Below are 16,763 nucleotides of genomic sequence, written 5' to 3' on the forward strand. Positions count from 1 at the left end.
TGAACAGAACAGTTGATCCAGAGAAGAATTGCTTCTTGAGCATACCTAATGATGCAGTATTCAGGGACAGGTTCCTGTGGGCAGAAATGAAGCTTCTCTCTGCTTCCCTTTCTTCTTGTCCTCCTCTTCTCTCCCGCTGCCTGGGTATAATGATGTTCATGGTGCCTGGTGCACCCTGGGAAATGTAGTTTTGTGGATACCTGAGGGTTGAATGACATTCTAGAATTACTTTTTCCAGAATGCTCTGGTCACAGCGGCTAATATAATCAGGAGAGAAAAGAATCTTATCCCATTCTCTCTGACTTGCTTGTCACTACCTGCTTCTGCAAAGGGTAGGGGCATCCATAACCCTGACATGTTCCTGTTGATGTCATTAGGAAGTCTATAAATTCCATGTGCTCAGAATCAAGCCTGGGATTCCCCGAGCTGTTTCCCAGTGTATTAGGGTTTTCCCCCAACCTGCAGATAAATGATGTTTTGATTTTGTTACTTCCCAGAACATCCTTTTCACGCCTTCTGTGCTGGAGAGACTCACTTGCAGACAGAGCCAGGATGAGCTCAAACACATCTTGATGGTCCCAGAAAGACAACGCCCACTCCTGCGAGCATACCAGGCAGCTGTCTGCAACAAGACTGCTAGCCTGCGTAAGGACTATTTCAGCCAACTAGCCACTGAGCTGAAGGAACAGCTAGATGCTCGTAAGATCATCAATCAGGTGAGTGCATGAAGATGACGCTTGAAGCTTGGGACTCTTTAGCTTGGAGAAACGTCGACTGCGGGGTGACATGATAGAGGTTTACAAGATAATGCATGGGATGGAGAAAGGAGAGAAAGAAGTACTTTTCTCCCTTTCTCACAATACAAGAACTCGTGGGCATTCGATGAAATTGCTGAGCAGACAGGTTAAAACGGATAAAAGGAAGTACTTCTTCACCCAAAGGGTGATTAACATGTGGAATTCACTGCCACAGGAGGTGGTGGCTGCCACAAGTATAAGCCACCTTCAAGAAGGGTTTAGATAAATATATGGAGCACAGGTCCATCAGTGGCTATTAGCCACAGTGTATGTGTGTATATAAAATTTTTTGCCACTGTGTGACACAGAGTGTTGGACTTGATGGGCCGTTGGCCTGATCCAACATGGCTTCTCTTATGTTCTTATGAAGGCAGAGCAGGAGGGCTCTTGAGCTGGCAACCGTGATGACAGCCTGGTCTGTGCCTGCCTGTGCCAGCTGCTCAGTTTGGCATTCAGTGAAATTTTGTTTCTTGGCATCTAGAGCTATAATTGCCCACTTGCTTAATGCTGGGGTTACTTCTTTGCTGAACCACAAGAAGCTGGGAAATAGTCAAACTTGTATCCTTGATTCCGTGGAGCCCCTTCAGTGCCTGGTGCCATATTATCTTCTGATGTGGAGCCTGCTCACTCTAACCCGGCTAGCCCAATCTCATCCAATCATAGAAGCTAAGCAGGGTTGACCTCAGCTATTACTTAAATGAAAAACCTCCAAGGAAACCAGGGTCATGACCTCTGAATATCTCTTGCCTTGAAAACCCTAAAGGGTTGTTATAAGTCAGCTGTGACTAGATGTGGGGTAGGAAGGTGCCTGCTCACCAGTGCACATTGCGAGAAGGTGATTGCTACATGTAAGCAGGATGCTGCTATATTTCTTCCCCATCTGGTGGCTATTTGTGTGTTATTGTTACCACTATGTATGTATTATAGAGAAATAAAACAGAGCGAGAGCACTGTCTTTCTTTTCAATTTTTCGCCATTATCTGCCTGTTTCTGTACATGGAGGTTCCATTTAGCTATTACGGCCAATAACTGTTACAATAACAGCCAGTTTCCTTATCACTACCCTTCCAGGAAGCCCCACCAAACAATGGGCACATCCACAAACCAATTGCCCTTTCATCACACCCCCTCCAGCCTATAAATAGCAGCTCTCCAGCAGCCCTGGCCCCACTCAATGCACAGCAGCCAAGAAGGTCAGAGCACCTGCTCCGGCTGCAACGCCACTGAGGATGTTCTCCGCAGCTGAGAACTAAACGTCTGGAAGGAAAACTTTCTCCAGTAGAACACGGCACTTGAGCCTGAAAGATTCTACAAACCCTAACTGTTGCTGGGTTTGTAAGAACAAAAGAAAGCCTTGATTGAATCAGATCAATGGTCCATCAGGTTGGGTATAATCTTTCCTATAGTGGCCATCCAGGAGCCCCAAGCAGGAAATGAAGGTGCAATCCCCCTGTCTCCAGCAATGTCTCTGAATACTGAGGCTCTTTTTGTCTATTATGGCTAGTAGGCAGTTGTCTCTATTCTTGGATTTGTCAAATCAACTCTGAAATCATGCTATGTTAGTGGCTGCAACTTTCATTTTCTAGCAGGGAATTCTATAAATCAGTAGTTTTGATCCCCATTGATGTTTTGTGGAATGGACCATTGATAAATTCATGGATAGTTCTACCAATGACTTTTAGACAAGATAACTGTATGGAACCTCTATATACTGGAGCAGTACACCATCCGGGCACTTAGTTGCTGAAGTATCAGGAACATGAATATCTTGGTTTGTGGTTCCTTCTGAGGAACAGTGGCTAGGACGTGAAGTCTATTCCAGGAGAGGAAGCAGTGTAGCTCTGGGGAGAAGGCAGGAATTAGTGAGGTTGCTCCTTTGGAAAGTCAAAATATCCTGACATGAATTAATCCCATGTTCTTGACCCACAGCTGAAACTTGATGAGGTGAATAGTACAGCTGCTCGACGTCGCCTCCATGCTCTGCTGGAAGACCTGATGGCAATGGAGAAGGTCCTGAAGGACGTGGATATCCTCTCAGCATTGGCAAAACTGCTTCCCAAGGGAGCATGCTCCACCAAAGTTCCTCCCACTGCCTTAAACAGCACTGGCTCTGGAGGGAATTTCACCTCCGGCACTAATTCTAGCATAGAGGAAGGGAAAAGCGAGAGTGACCCACCCACAGAGAACCCCCAAGGGCAGTGCTCAGCCTTTATCCAGCTGTGGGCAGGCTTACAGCCCATCCTTTGCGGCAACAACCGGTAAGGTTTATGGGCTTGCTGTTGAGATTTTGCTGGCCGGGGCGGGGGTGGGGAAGACATTTTTGATAGTCTCAAGGAGCTATTCTATTTGATTAACACTTAGTAATTCTGAATGCTGGTTTTAATTTTTTTTTTGCAAGCCACTTTGAGTACTGTTTTAGAAGAAAAGAAAGATAAAAATAATCTAAAATAAATAAAATACAGCTCTCTTCTGCTCCCGAATCATTAGACCATCAGTGCAGAACACGCCAGTTTTCAGTAGCTGTATTTTTATCATGTTGATCTTCCCATGTTCTCACCTCCCTTCCCCATTTGGGGAGACATTTGTAAGAACCCTGAATGACAATGCTACTTCAGAAAAAGGGATGTCTGATTATGGTTCTCCCCTGTGCAGGACCATTGAGCCAGAGGCCTTGAAGCAAGGGAACATGAGCTCATTGGGGTTCACCAGCAAAGAGCAGCGGAACTTAGGGCTCCTTGTTCACCTCATGACAAGCAATCCCAAGATCCTTTATGCTCCTGTTGGTACTGAGGTGGATAAAGTCATCCTGAAGGTACAATGTCAGAATGTGGCTTAAGGCTTAGTGCACTTGTCTAATTTCTTGTACTGATGAGGTTTGAGGCTAAGTGAGCAGGAAACATCTTATCTAGCCCTGAACCGTGAACATTGGTGAGCGTTTTTTGCTGCCCATCTATTTTGTTTCCTATCCCTAGTAAATATTCCTGTCCTCCTGGGTAAACATAACTGTTTATGCATGGTTATTGGCTTGAATGTCTTTTGAAAAGAATTTAGGCCAATTCATGGAGAATTGGCCTATCAGTGGCCATCAACTATGGTAATGAAATTGAACTTATATATGCAAAAGCAGCGTATCTCTTAAGTGTGAGATACTGGTAAAGCAAGACATCTGGCTGATTCACAAACAGGACATGAAGATTGGGGAAATCAAGCACTACATAGACCTTTTTGTTTGATCCCTCAAGGAGGTTTTGAATTCAGAATTAAAAATGTGCTCTACTTCTTTAACCTGTTAGTGGAATTAATTTGTGAGTGGTTTATAAACACCACCACAGTGTCCCCTTCTTATTTTACTGAGTGTGTTTTACTTTTTGCTTGCTGCAGGCAAATGAGACCTTTGCCTTTGTTGGCAATGTGACTCGCTATGCCCTGGTCTGGCTGAACATCTCGGCAGAGATCCGCAGCTTCCTTGAAGAGGGCAGACTCCAGCAGCGGATACGCTGGTTGCAACAGGTACAGTGGCAGCTATCTTGAAGTGCGCCTCCCTCCCTGGGAAATGTTGGAACAGGCAGGAAGTGAACTATTCCCATAGCTATAACCACTAGGTGCTGGGAATTTGTATCCTAAACTAGAGTGCAAAACAGTTCAGAAGTCGCATGATTCAGCTCTGATACAGAATTTCAGTTCTCTTGCACATTACAGGAAACAGTGAGTCCCTCTGCTTCCACTATGGGTTGCAACTTCTCTCTAAATAGTATCTGAAAAGTGTTTATATGCCTGAAATACATTGCAGAGATGTGGCTACAGGCAGGCCTGCAAGTTACCACAAGTTCTATTTTGGGTGGCTTTAAAAGGAGATTAAACAAATTAATCAAAGTCTATAGTGGCTGTTATCCATGAGAGTTAACTGGCACCTCCATGTTCAGAGGAATATATTTCTGATTGCCAATTGCTGGGAGACAACAAGGGGAGGTTTTGCCTTTCATGACCTGATTATAGGTAGGCCTCTCAGAGTGTCTGGCAACCAGAGAAATAGGATGCTGTACTAAAGGGGTTTTTGGTCTGATCCAGGAGGACAGCTGGATGTGTGCAAGAGACAGTCAGACAGACAGAAAGAGAAACACTGGCCATCACCACCCTATCTTGCCATTTTTTTGTTGCACACAGGTTGCTGCAGATCTCAACAAACATCCTGAAATCCTGAATGTTTCAGACAGTGACCTGCTCCAAAGCTTCCTGGACAGCAACTTCTCATTGCCCAACACCAGTGCTCTTGTGCAACAGCTGGACACCATTGATAATGCTGCTTGTGGCTGGATCCAGTTCATGTCCAAGGTGGATGCTCCTTTGTTTGACTTTGCTTGCCCCTATCCCAAGTGTAGTGTTGGTGGCTGGCTCCAATGCAGAAAGGTGCTTTGGGCTGTTGCAAGGAAAAATAGGTTCTCCTTATTATAGAGAAAAAATCACCTGAGATGAGAGAAATGATTCCCATGCATTGTGAGGTAAACATTAACATAATCTCTGTCCCTGCTTCTAGGTCAGCGTGGATATTTTCAAGGGTTTCCCAGATGAGGAGAGTATTGTCAACTACACACTGAACCAAGCCTATCAAGACAACGTCACAGTGTTTGCCAGTAAGGTTCCTGTTTGGTGGTCTTTTCCCTTCCCGCAGTCACTTTCTGGCTTGTTCAGTTAAGGAGGAACAGAGTCATCCTCTCCTAACCTGCCATTCCATACCTTATGTCCAGGCCTATGTGTAACCATTACACCAGACATAGCTAGATTAGAGTCCAATAGACACCAACAAGATTTTTGGGGTGTGTAAGCATTCAAGAATCATAGAGACCGAGGGAGCTTTGATTTATACCGCCAAAATCTGGTTTGTCTCTTAAGGTGCTGCTGCTCTGGAATGTAGCTGTTCTGCACACCAACATGGCTAAGCTATCCTCTGAAACTATCTGCTTTGCATAGTATTTAATATATTTTTATTCTGCCTTTTCTGTGCTAAGGGTAGTTTTACAGTTGCCTGGCCATGGTCTGTCTTTTTGGAATTGTCAAGAAAATGATCAATAATACCGCTCAGCAGTAAACTCAACACTAAAAATCTGTACGAATACAAGTATCACAGTATATTGCAAAGTAGCCCAATAATTTATGGCAGTAAATCCTCCCCCCCCCCACCCCCGGCCCAAAATAAAATCAGAAAGCTAGTTGAAGATGTTTTATACCTTCTGCAGGGATATCGCTCTGATATTTCTCTAGAAATTGCAAAGCTAGTTGAAGATGTTTTATACCTTCTGCAGGGATATCGCTCTGATATTTCTCTAGAAATTGCAAAGCTAGTTGAAGATGTTTTATACCTTCTGCAGGGATATTGCTCTGATATTTCTCTAGAAATTGCAAAGCTAGTTGAAGATGTTTTATACCTTCTGCAGGGATATCGCTCTGATATTTCTCTAGAAATTGCTTGTAGCTTTCAAGCATATCTTGGTATCCACTACTAGGATATAAAGCTTCTTAAAGACGGCAGCTGAGATTTGCGTGCCCTTTATCCCATTCTGTTCTGCAAGTTTCTGATGTGCACACTGCCCCATTACACCATCCATTGCTGATATAATCTAAAGAACATTTTGCAGCCATAAGGATATTTTTAGAATGCTGTTCTGGTCCACATATGTGTTGTGTGCATAGCTCAACCTACTATTTCATTTAAAAAAATTTTTGTGGCCCTCATTATGTATTCTTTTCTTTTCCAACCTGCACCCCAACAAAGGTGTGATCTTCCAAACCAACAAAGATGGTACCCTCCCTCCCCACGTCATGTACAAGATCCGGCAAAATTCCAGCTTTACAGAGAAGACCAATGAGATCCGCCGGGCGTATTGGCGGCCAGGCCCAAACACTGGGGGCCGCTTCTACTTCCTCTATGGATTTGTGTGGATCCAGGGTGAGCATATACTGGCCTCTCTGTTGTCAGCCACCAGCAGACTCCTTCTCTGACCCCACAAGTGGAAACTGGTGCTAGGTTATATTTTTCTCATTCCTGTACATTGTTCAATGTTTTCATTCTCTCAAGTGTAGCTTTCTTAAAAGTACTGTAGATTTGCACTTACTGACCCCAAGTTCCACACTTGGCCTGCTGAGAAGGCAAGTTCGTTTACAGTAAAGGTGAAGAGCAGCATGACTCTTCATAATACATAATCACTACAGTGGAGATCAGAAAAAATCTAATTTGTATGCATGATTTATGGGTTATTTATAGTGCTGTGGGATCATAGCCTCAGAGGACAAATACAGTGATGGAATGCACTTGGGCAATGACTGGGAAGTCTGTTCAAAGTCGGAAGCTATATAGAATCAGGGGGTATCCTGTTGGTTCCTTGAGTCAGCTAGTCATTGCTGCAATAATACACTACGGCCATCTGCAGTGATGGTGCTGAAGTGCAGCCAGGATGCTGGCTGCCAATTCTATTCTCTGGCAAATGAGAAGAAGGCACCTGAGTCCTGCTATTAGTCCCTACTTTGAGACCTCTACAGCTGTTTAAGAATGAATTGTTTAATAACTGTGGCAGATACAATGAGCATAATAGTAACAGTTTTTATATTTATTCCCCTCTCTCTCTATATATATCTCTTCACCCCAACCCCCAAAAAGATATGATGGAGCGAGCCATCATCAACACCTTCGTAGGACATGATGTGGTGGAACCTGGCAACTATGTGCAGATGTTTCCGTATCCATGCTACACCCGGGATGAGTGAGTACTTCTGTGCGTGAGAAGTTCCAGGACAAAGGACTTCTTTGGACTCTAGGAGAACCTTTTGCTCCAAAGCCTGCAACTCTGACTTTTTCTCATTTTTCAACCTCTATCCCCAGAACTTAGGGAAAAAGCTAGTATACCCTGCAACAGCAGCTGAGGGTGGTAGAAGGGGCTAATTTATTTACTTCATTTTAACTACCTTTTATCTCCTGTGGGGACCCAAAGTGGTTGACATTATGCTCTGTTCCTCCATCTTATCCTCTCTACAACTCAGTGAAACTGAGTATGTGATCAGCCCAAGGTCACTCAGTAAGCTTCCCTGGTAGTGTGGGGATTCAAACATAGGTCTTCTCAATCCCAATACGCCACAGTGGCTAAGAGAGTGAGCTGTAATCCGGGAAATCCCTGGTTCAGATGGCATACCTTGGTAATAAATCCAGTAACAAAGCTGCCCTGAGCCTGCCTCGGCGGGGAGGACAGGATATATATTAAATAAAATAAAATAAAGAAAAATTAAGTGGCGGTAGGCACTGCCGATTTTAGATACGCATCTTTCCTCCAGGCAGTTATGTAGTATGTAGGAAACCTTTGAACACCCAAATAGTAGTAGTAAATAGTAAATGCTGCCTACATCTGAGACTACTGCACCTTGCCAACTGGGCTTTTTTTGTAGCAGGAACTCTTGCATATTAGACCACACACCCCTGATGTAGCCAGTCCTCCTGGAACTCACAGTAGGCCCTTTTCTAAGAGCCCTGTAAATTCTTGGAGGATTGGCTACATCAGGGAGGTGTGGCTTAATATGCAAAGGAGTTCCTGCTACAAAAAAAGCCCTGCTTGCCACCATCCCTTACCTCTGCTGGCCCCATGCTGCCTTGCATCTGGAGCAGCCAAGGCCTGTTTTATCCTTGCTTCCCAAAGGTGTCTAAAACACAGCAGGGAAAGCCACCTGTGCTCAAAATACAGCTTCCCAAATTAACACAAGAGGAGTATCCTGAGAGTTTGGGAGGCTCCATTTTTAGCTCATGCTTTGCCTTGTGTTTAGAGATTCCTGGGAGATCAAGGAGAGAAGGGTCATCTGCTGCTCTGGCTCCTGGGGGAGGGTGACCCAGAAAAAGTAAAAGAGGAGGTAGTAGCAAGGAGGGGTGGTATTGCAGGGTGATGAAGATGAGATTAGATTTATACCTCACCCCTCACTACCCAAAGAAGTCTGAGTGGCTTACAATCTCCTTTCCCTTCCCTTCCCCTCCCCACAACAGACACTGACAGAGACTGCTGTCTCCAGAACAGCTTCTGGCAAGGTCACTCCAGCAATTGCACATGGAGGAGTGGGAAATCAAACCTGGTTCTCCCAGATAAGAGTCCACGTGCTTAACCACTGCACCAAACTGGCTCTCATACACCAAACAAAGCTGCTGCTCCTTTCCCAAATCCCCTTTTCTCAAAACCAGTACCTCCCATTGTTGCATTGTATAGCCAGCTTTGTTTATCTATGGACTATGGTGAGCTGCAACTCCTCACTAGAGCGCTTTATGTAGCAGTGAATTCAAAGGAGTGTTTCCATTGCTGTTAGTAGTAGTATACTTCTTTCTCTCCTCAGCTTCCTGTTTGTCATTGAGCACATGATGCCCCTCTGCATGGTAATTTCTTGGGTTTATTCAGTGGCAATGATGATCCAGCACATTGTGGCAGAGAAGGAGCACCGCTTGAAAGAGGTAGAACCACTGCCTGGGTCTGTGGTGGGAAAAGGGGGTTGATGGATTCCGTTCTTTTCCAAAGGCCTGAGAATAATGTCTTGCTTTCTGAGTAACCCTTATTTAGGGAAAAATCCTTTTGTGTGTTGTCTGGAGATGCTTGCAGGAATTGAGGGGGTGGGAAGGGAGATAGGGTGTGGCAAGGCAAACAATATTCCTAGTCACCTTTTTGATCCAGATGGGTCTGTTTTTAATTATTGAGAATATTTCAATATCAGCTCTTCAAAGTTCTGGTTAGGGCAGCTTACAATTAAAAAGCATGGTATATTTAAAAAAAAACCCACCCAAGCTGATAAGATACACCCCGTAAATTAAAAGCCTACGTAGAAGATGTGTGTTAGTCTGGCACCTAAAAGAAAGTAAAGTAGGACCCAGGTGAGCCTCAAGGGGGCAGGATGTTCCAAAGTTGAGGTGCCACCATAGAAGATGCCCTGTCTCTGCTCACTACTTACCTCACTTCTGAAGGCAGATGCACAGAGAGCAGGGCTTAAGAGGTTAGATCTCCAATAACACTAAATACCATAAAGCTGATAATCATACGTTGTATAAATGCTATCGCCACCCTACAAAGTTGATAATACAGTCACAAAAAACCCAAGGATGATTTGTGTGTTAAAGGACTTACTATGCAGACCTAGGAACACCTTCCTGTTAAACAGAATGGGGCTTACTTGTATGTAGACCCATTCAGAATTGGTCCCTAAGTGGCATTTTTTGTCCTTAAAGCAGAGGAGAAACAAAAGCATTTCGATGGGACAGGCATGCTTAGGGAGGGAGTTTCACAACCTCTGTGCCATCTTTGAAAAGGCATCCAGTGTTGGGGGTACACTCTACTTCTGTAGATGACCCTATGCAGTTGTTCTTTTATACCTGTCCTTGGTAAATCAGTGTCCTTAATTGTTTTTCCCCCCTGCAGTAGGCTTCATCAATTGCAATTTCTGCCTCCTCTGGTCATCAGTAGTCATGCCTCTGCCCTCCTGTTTTACATCATTCTTTTACCAAAATCATTCTGTCTCTTTAACAGTCTAACTGTGTTGTTCCTCTCTGATCCCTTGTGAAATGACTTCACTGTCCTGCAAAGAATCCATGGTCTGCTGGTATTCCTGGCAAGGGCTTTCCTTTCCTGCCAGCCTCCTCTCTGTTTCTGTTCCTTGACGTTGGCACCGCCCACACTCCTTTTGGCTCCCCAGGCTGCCACTTAATGAGAGCATGATGAACTAGCGGGGGCATTGAGCCAGGCAGTGTTGGCTGTAAATCTCTGGGTATGTGCCTTTCTTGGCCAAGAGAAGGAGGGGAGTTGACAGAGCATGCCAGCTGCCAAGAGGGCTTCCTCCCAGTGCTGATCTATGCAAAGACTATAAGATGAGCTGCACATAAAACTATATCGGGGGAAGACTTCTGAATACAACACTGGGTATTCCTGTAGAGTGTTTAGCTTGCAAACAACCTCCGTAAGAATTAAATTATAAGTGGTTCTAGTAGGTTACATCAATGGAAAAGATTCCATACAGTTGTGCTTGCGATTGTCTTTGAAACATATTCTGAAACTGTAGCTGCTTTAGAATGCAGCCTTCCAGATTGCTCATAGGAGCCAGTTGCCTAGAGGCATGTTTCTCCCATCTAGATTCATCTGTGCTGATGGCCAGTTAGTTTCTGGACCTGATTCAAAGTATTTATGCAAAGCTGCCTTATATCGACTCTGCCTGTTAGTACAGCTAGCTCAGTATTATCTAGCCTGGTCAGCAGAGGCTTGAAACTATAATACAATTCATGGATCTTATACAGAGAAGAATTACAGTATGAACTGAGAGGACAATGTGGAAATATGTACAAAAAATTATCCTGCTAGATACCTCCCTGCATTCCTAATGCTTAATTTGATAATGCCAATGTTCTATGCTTTAAGGGTGTGTGCCATGAAAAATTTGTCATATTTTTGTGTTCAGGAAAGACCCCCCCCCCCCCCCCATTAATTCCTTATGTTCGTGGAGGGCATTGCCTGTTTGGGGTTCAATCTATGTGGTATTTCAGGTTATGGTGCTTTGGGGATCTTTACTTTGGGAGGAATCAGTTGGAGGGCCTGGGGCAGCTGTTTATAAAGATAATGACACCAAATTTGCACAGAAACAATGCTCCCTCTAAGCTGTGGAGTCTTGTGAACAGACACTCTACTGTGTGAGCTACTGGTATTAAAGTTGTGCAAAGTAAAGGTAAAGGTAGTCCCCTGTGCAAGCACCAGTTGTTTTTGACTCTGGGGGTGACGTTGCATCACAATGTTTTCACGGCAGACCTTTTACAGGGTGATTTGCCATTGCCTTCCCCAGTCAACTACACTTTCCCCCCAGCAAGCTGGGTACTCATTTTACCGACCTTGGAAGGATGGAAGGCTGAGTCAACCTTGGCCTGCTACCTGAATCCAGCTTCCGCCAGGATCGAACTCGAGTTGTGAGCAGAGTTTAGGACTGCAGTACTGCAGCTTTACCACTCTGCATCACTCTGCATAAATCAGTTTGCGTTGGGGCCATTTTTCCTGAGCTAAGACAAAAATGTGTGAGCCGGAGGTTTAAAAATTGTGAGTAGCTCACACTAACTCAGCTTAGAGGGAACACTGCACAGAATATAGTCTAATCTAAATAATCCCACCCCCCAAAGGTTTAAGTGAATTGGGACAAAGGGTTTGGCTTATTAGACACCTAAAGTAGGTTCCACTGAGTGTTGCTGTACCTTCTTCCACTGATTCCTATCGGGAAAATAGCTCCAGGCACCAGCATTGAACAACACAGCAACCTCACACATAAACCTGTTGGCATTCATTTCATTTTCCTACTCTTGTGCTAGTGACTGACAGTATTTCTTTTTTAGCCTTTCCACTGAAAACTCTGTGTTTGCCATCACTGTAACCACTTGAACTAGCAATTTCCAGTATGTCTTTGGTTTGAACATTTCATAATGCAAACTCCTACTGTGCACCTTGAGAAGCAAATCCCTTCTCAAAGCACTTTTAGCTGTTTTAAAAAATATATTGTCTGTCTCTGGCCCTGGAATCCAACCAGGTGAGTTGTGTGCAGGTGGCAGAAAGGCTCATCTGCTTGGGTTGTATTTTTTTTCTTTTTGCAAAGGAAATCTATTTTTAGGAAGGATGCAACCTCAGCCCCACATGAGACAATGACATTTGGTCTCTAGTTAACTGGCAAACATTGGGAGAAGAATTGGCTTAGAGCAGGGAAAGGGGAATGGGGATAGCAGGCCATGAATGCTGGTGGATCAATACAACAAATGGCTATTTAATAGCCTAGATATAGGCAGCACTTCCCTGGGGATGGTGAAGCAATGCTGAGTTGTGAACAAAATGCTCCAACCCACACGTTTTGCCTCTGCCTGACTCAGAATGTGACAGTTGCCTTGAAGGAGGAGAAGGAATATACTTAGAGATTTTCAGAGCACTTTGTGTGCACGGTTTTGGTCATCTATGGAACAATCTGGGCACAATTCATAATTTATGTTTTAAAGCCCTGATCAGCTTGGAACTGTGACTCAGCAGTGTAGCTTTTGGCTTGCATGCAGAGGGTCTCAGGTTCAATTCCCAACACCCAGTTAAAAGGATCAGATAGATGATGTGAAAGACCCCTAACCTGAGACACTAGAAAGCCACTGTCAGTCACATTACACAGTACTGATCATGATAGAGCAACAATCAGACTCAAAAGAAGGCAGCTTCGTGTGTTCATGTGACCAGGGCATATGAAGCTGCCATATACTGAATCCATCAAAGTCAGTATTGTCTACTCAGACTGGCAGTGGCTCTCCAGGGTCTCAAGCTGAGGTTTTTCACACCTATTTGCCTGGACCCTTTTTAGTTGGAGATGCCAGGGATCAAACCTGGGACCTTCTGCTTATCAAGCAGATGCTCTACCACTGAACCACCGTCCCTCCCCTTCAGTAAATCTCAAGGGCATTTGAAGAGTCACCTCCTCATATTGTTAAGATCTATGTTTCAAATCCTGCTGTCTGTGCTCCCTCCCATGTGGGTGAGTGGCAGCTAGGCTTCCTTAGTGGCAGTGCTGTCTCTCACATGCCCTCAGGGCTTGCCCAGCACCTGATTTGTGGCCATGTAGGTCAAAGCATTCTTGTTTGCCCAGGCTTTTAATCGAGCTTTATCCCATCTTCAGATTGGCTGGTTTTATATCTTCTGTGATGGCATATACATTTTCCAAATGAAATAAAAATCCTGTAAGCTAATTTAGTCTTGCTATATTTAGTCTTGCTGTTATAGCTGTGGGGTGGATGGGCTTACTCTGTACGTGTCTCTCCTGGCAGGTGATGAAAATGATGGGCCTCAACAATGCTGTGCACTGGGTAGCTTGGTTCATCACGGGTTTTGTCCAGCTCTCTATCTCAGTCACAGCGCTCACTGCCATCCTTAAGTATGGAAAGGTCCTGATGCACAGTGACGTCTTCATCATTTGGCTCTTCCTTGCCATCTATGCAGTGGCCACCATCATGTTCTGGTGAGTTGGGTGGGAACGACTGCATAGGCAGCCACAGAATGGAGGCAAGGGAATGGGAGAGTAGCACAATCAGAATGCATCTTGTGCATTCCAAGCACTTTCTGAACAATCTCTGTAATGTGGTGATATCACCATACTGTGAATAGGAGCGGTATTAATTTTAATCAAAAACATTACTCTCCTGTACTTTGGACAAACATCCTTCTATATCTCCAGCAATGTACACAATCAAATAATAAGATGATTTTGTGAAAATACAAAAAAACCCCACTGAACTGTGGAGGGTGGCTTGCCGAGGACCACCTTGTCTGTGCCAGCAGTGAGGACTGAATGGAGTTCACAGCTTTCTCTTTCTCTTAGTCCTCATAGGAGTAGCCAGCCTATGTTTTTATTGAATCTCCTTGAGATGTAGGCTGGGGCTCACAACACTGAATTCTTAATACAATCCCCTGCATTTGGCAAGCCCTATTCTAGTTCACCACCACCCTGTGTGAAGGGATTTTCTTTTGAATTGGGTTCCAAGCCCTCACCTGCAGTGCAGATTGACAAAACATAACCCAGAGATAAGTTTACCACTTCAGGGGGAAATAGCCTGAGTCCCTGAGTTGCTTTGTCCTGTAAATCTGACTAATATTTGCTTAATTTGAATACTTCACCCATACCTCTGCATTTCCTTGGCCTGGAATCTGGGGTCTCCAAGCCCTAGTTTGTGGCTCAGAAGCCTACCTTCGAAAGAGTGCACTTTGGGACAGTGCCAACAGTGAGTGCACTTCAGGACAGTGCCAACAGCCCTAGAATTTAAAGGACCCTCTGGCAAGACACCCAGAATGGGCATGTCCTTAACCTAGAAGAGGAAGAACATGCCATTTCAGAAATAGCTTGCATTGCCCCTGACTTTGTATGTAAATTGTGGGGGGAAGGGGGCTGTTGGGGAAGGTCTTGGAGTCCTAGCCCACAGAATAAATTGAGAAGGGGTTGTACTTGTTTTTCCTCTTGACTCAAGAATGTGGGTTTGTATTATTTTTGCTTTATTTAAGTTTCCTGGTGTCTGTGCTGTATTCCAAAGCCAAGCTGGCTTCTGCCTGTGGAGGCATCATCTACTTCCTCAGCTATGTCCCTTACATGTATGTTGCTATCCGGGAGGAAGTGGCCCATGACAAGATCACGGCCTTTGAGAAGTGCATTGCTGTGAGTAAATGGGAGCCTTTCTCCTTCCTTTTGATTATTTGTTTTTCTGAGGCTCTTTAGCAGCAAGGAGTCAGCAGGAACCTCTGTGCCAATCTGGCCTCCAGATGACATCACTTGCCTTCTCTTTATTGCCAGCTTAAAGTCCAAAGATGGCTGTGTGATGATAAGTGATGTGATCTGTGGTAATAAAACTTGCTAGCAAGCAACTGAGGGAGAAGGGAACTGGTTCCATTATTCATTCATTTGTTTAAATCATTCCCTCAGTCAAGAGGTTCTCAAGATGGTGTATTGCACCCCCATCCCCCGAATCCAGTGAATTCACAATCACTAAAACCAATAGAACTGGCAATAAACAACATTTATAACTATGATGGCTGCTGTGTGAAAAAAAGCTTTTGAATTATCCAAGATCGCAGAAGTTGAAAACCAAGATAAAATTCAACAGTGAAGTGTGATCAGACCCATCCAAACTTTAAAACGAGAACCATCAATGTGCATGACAAAACTACACCTTAGAACCCCAAGAAAACCACAATTTCACTTAGTGCCTGAAACTAAAAAGCACTTCTGCAGGATCTTGGACTGAGAAATGTTCCAGCGCCTGCCACATGAGATCCTTTAAGGGGCCAGGAACTGAAACAGGGGTGTTCTTTGTGCAAAGTGTTTGCATTCCCAATGAGCCACAGTTGTTCTTTTGTGGAAGGCAGTGAAGGCTGGATGTTTTGTTCCTTGCTTACCTACCTGTGTCTCAGTGAAGTGGTGACCATCTATCAGGGCAGTATAAATAATGTGACTTGTGAGCACAGAATTTGGTGTCAAATGCAGAAAGTCTGATTCCTGAGCCAGTTTTGTAAACTCTGTGATGAAGCTGCTGAAAATGTGAATGCCATGATCGGTGGTAAAATCTCAAAATCTCAAATTAAACATAAACAAACAAAAAGCCAGAGAGGTGAGCTTAACTGTATCTGCTAACCAGGACAATATTGGGGGGGGGGTGTTCAGCACCCTGGATAGTTCTTTGCTTCTTTTCAGGAGCATCTGTAGTTGTGCAACTTCTGCAAGCACGTGTCTAATTTTGCAAAATTAATTTCTTCTTGATATAGAATTTGTGCTGTTCATATATAGTCTGGAGAAGGGAGAACCAATTCTGTACATTGTGGTTGAGATGACACCACCTGACTTTCTGTGGCCCTCTTTTTCCCAGTCCCTCATGTCCACCACAGCCTTTGGGCTGGGCTCCAAGTACTTTGCCTTGTACGAGGTGGCAGGCGTGGGCATTCAGTGGCACACCTTCAGCCAGTCGCCTGTGGAGGGGGATGACTTCAACCTTCTCCTATCAATGATGATGTTAATTATTGATGCTGTGGTCTACGGGATACTGACTTGGTACATCGAGGCTGTACATCCAGGTAGGTATGGGATGAAGGTGTGAGTGTGCTAGTCTTGCAGAGCTGTCTATCTTTGCTTAGGAGTATACTGTTGTTCCAAGGTTGTACACCCAGGAGCAGTGGCATGTGGGTTTGCAGGTTTGGCCAACCTACTGTCAGCCAAACCAATTTCATAGGGTTAATATGATATGATGGAAAAGTGGAGAAATCTTCACCACACTGTGAAGGCAGCAGAATACAAATGGAGATAGATAGCTAAGAAAGAATTTCTGTGGTTCTTGATTCGGATGTCTTGTCAAATGTCTATGAATGTGGGCTAGCTTGTTCTTGCTTGCAATAGCTGTGTTAGCCACTTGTTGCGGCTCTGATG

At 44.4% G+C, this 16,763-nt stretch overlaps 1 protein-coding gene across 3 annotated transcripts in view; it reads left to right on the top strand.

Moving 5' to 3' along the window:
• ABCA2 (ATP binding cassette subfamily A member 2) overlaps positions 1 to 16,763 on the top strand; it is an 86,550-nt gene that overhangs the window by 37,833 nt on the left and 31,954 nt on the right. For all 3 annotated transcript variants that reach the window (XM_060251758.1, XM_060251759.1, XM_060251760.1), the window contains 12 exons: positions 498 to 716; positions 2,727 to 3,055; positions 3,450 to 3,609; positions 4,179 to 4,307; positions 4,962 to 5,129; positions 5,332 to 5,428; positions 6,568 to 6,741; positions 7,450 to 7,552; positions 9,156 to 9,270; positions 13,627 to 13,817; positions 14,855 to 15,005; positions 16,210 to 16,414. In XM_060251758.1, the coding sequence (XP_060107741.1) occupies positions 498 to 716; positions 2,727 to 3,055; positions 3,450 to 3,609; positions 4,179 to 4,307; positions 4,962 to 5,129; positions 5,332 to 5,428; positions 6,568 to 6,741; positions 7,450 to 7,552; positions 9,156 to 9,270; positions 13,627 to 13,817; positions 14,855 to 15,005; positions 16,210 to 16,414 (2,041 nt within the window). The remainder of the gene's footprint in view (positions 1 to 497; positions 717 to 2,726; positions 3,056 to 3,449; positions 3,610 to 4,178; positions 4,308 to 4,961; positions 5,130 to 5,331; positions 5,429 to 6,567; positions 6,742 to 7,449; positions 7,553 to 9,155; positions 9,271 to 13,626; positions 13,818 to 14,854; positions 15,006 to 16,209; positions 16,415 to 16,763) is intronic.

This window comes from Heteronotia binoei, chromosome 12 (genome assembly GCF_032191835.1).
Source record: "Heteronotia binoei isolate CCM8104 ecotype False Entrance Well chromosome 12, APGP_CSIRO_Hbin_v1, whole genome shotgun sequence".
Taxonomy (NCBI): Eukaryota; Metazoa; Chordata; class Lepidosauria; order Squamata; family Gekkonidae; genus Heteronotia; species Heteronotia binoei.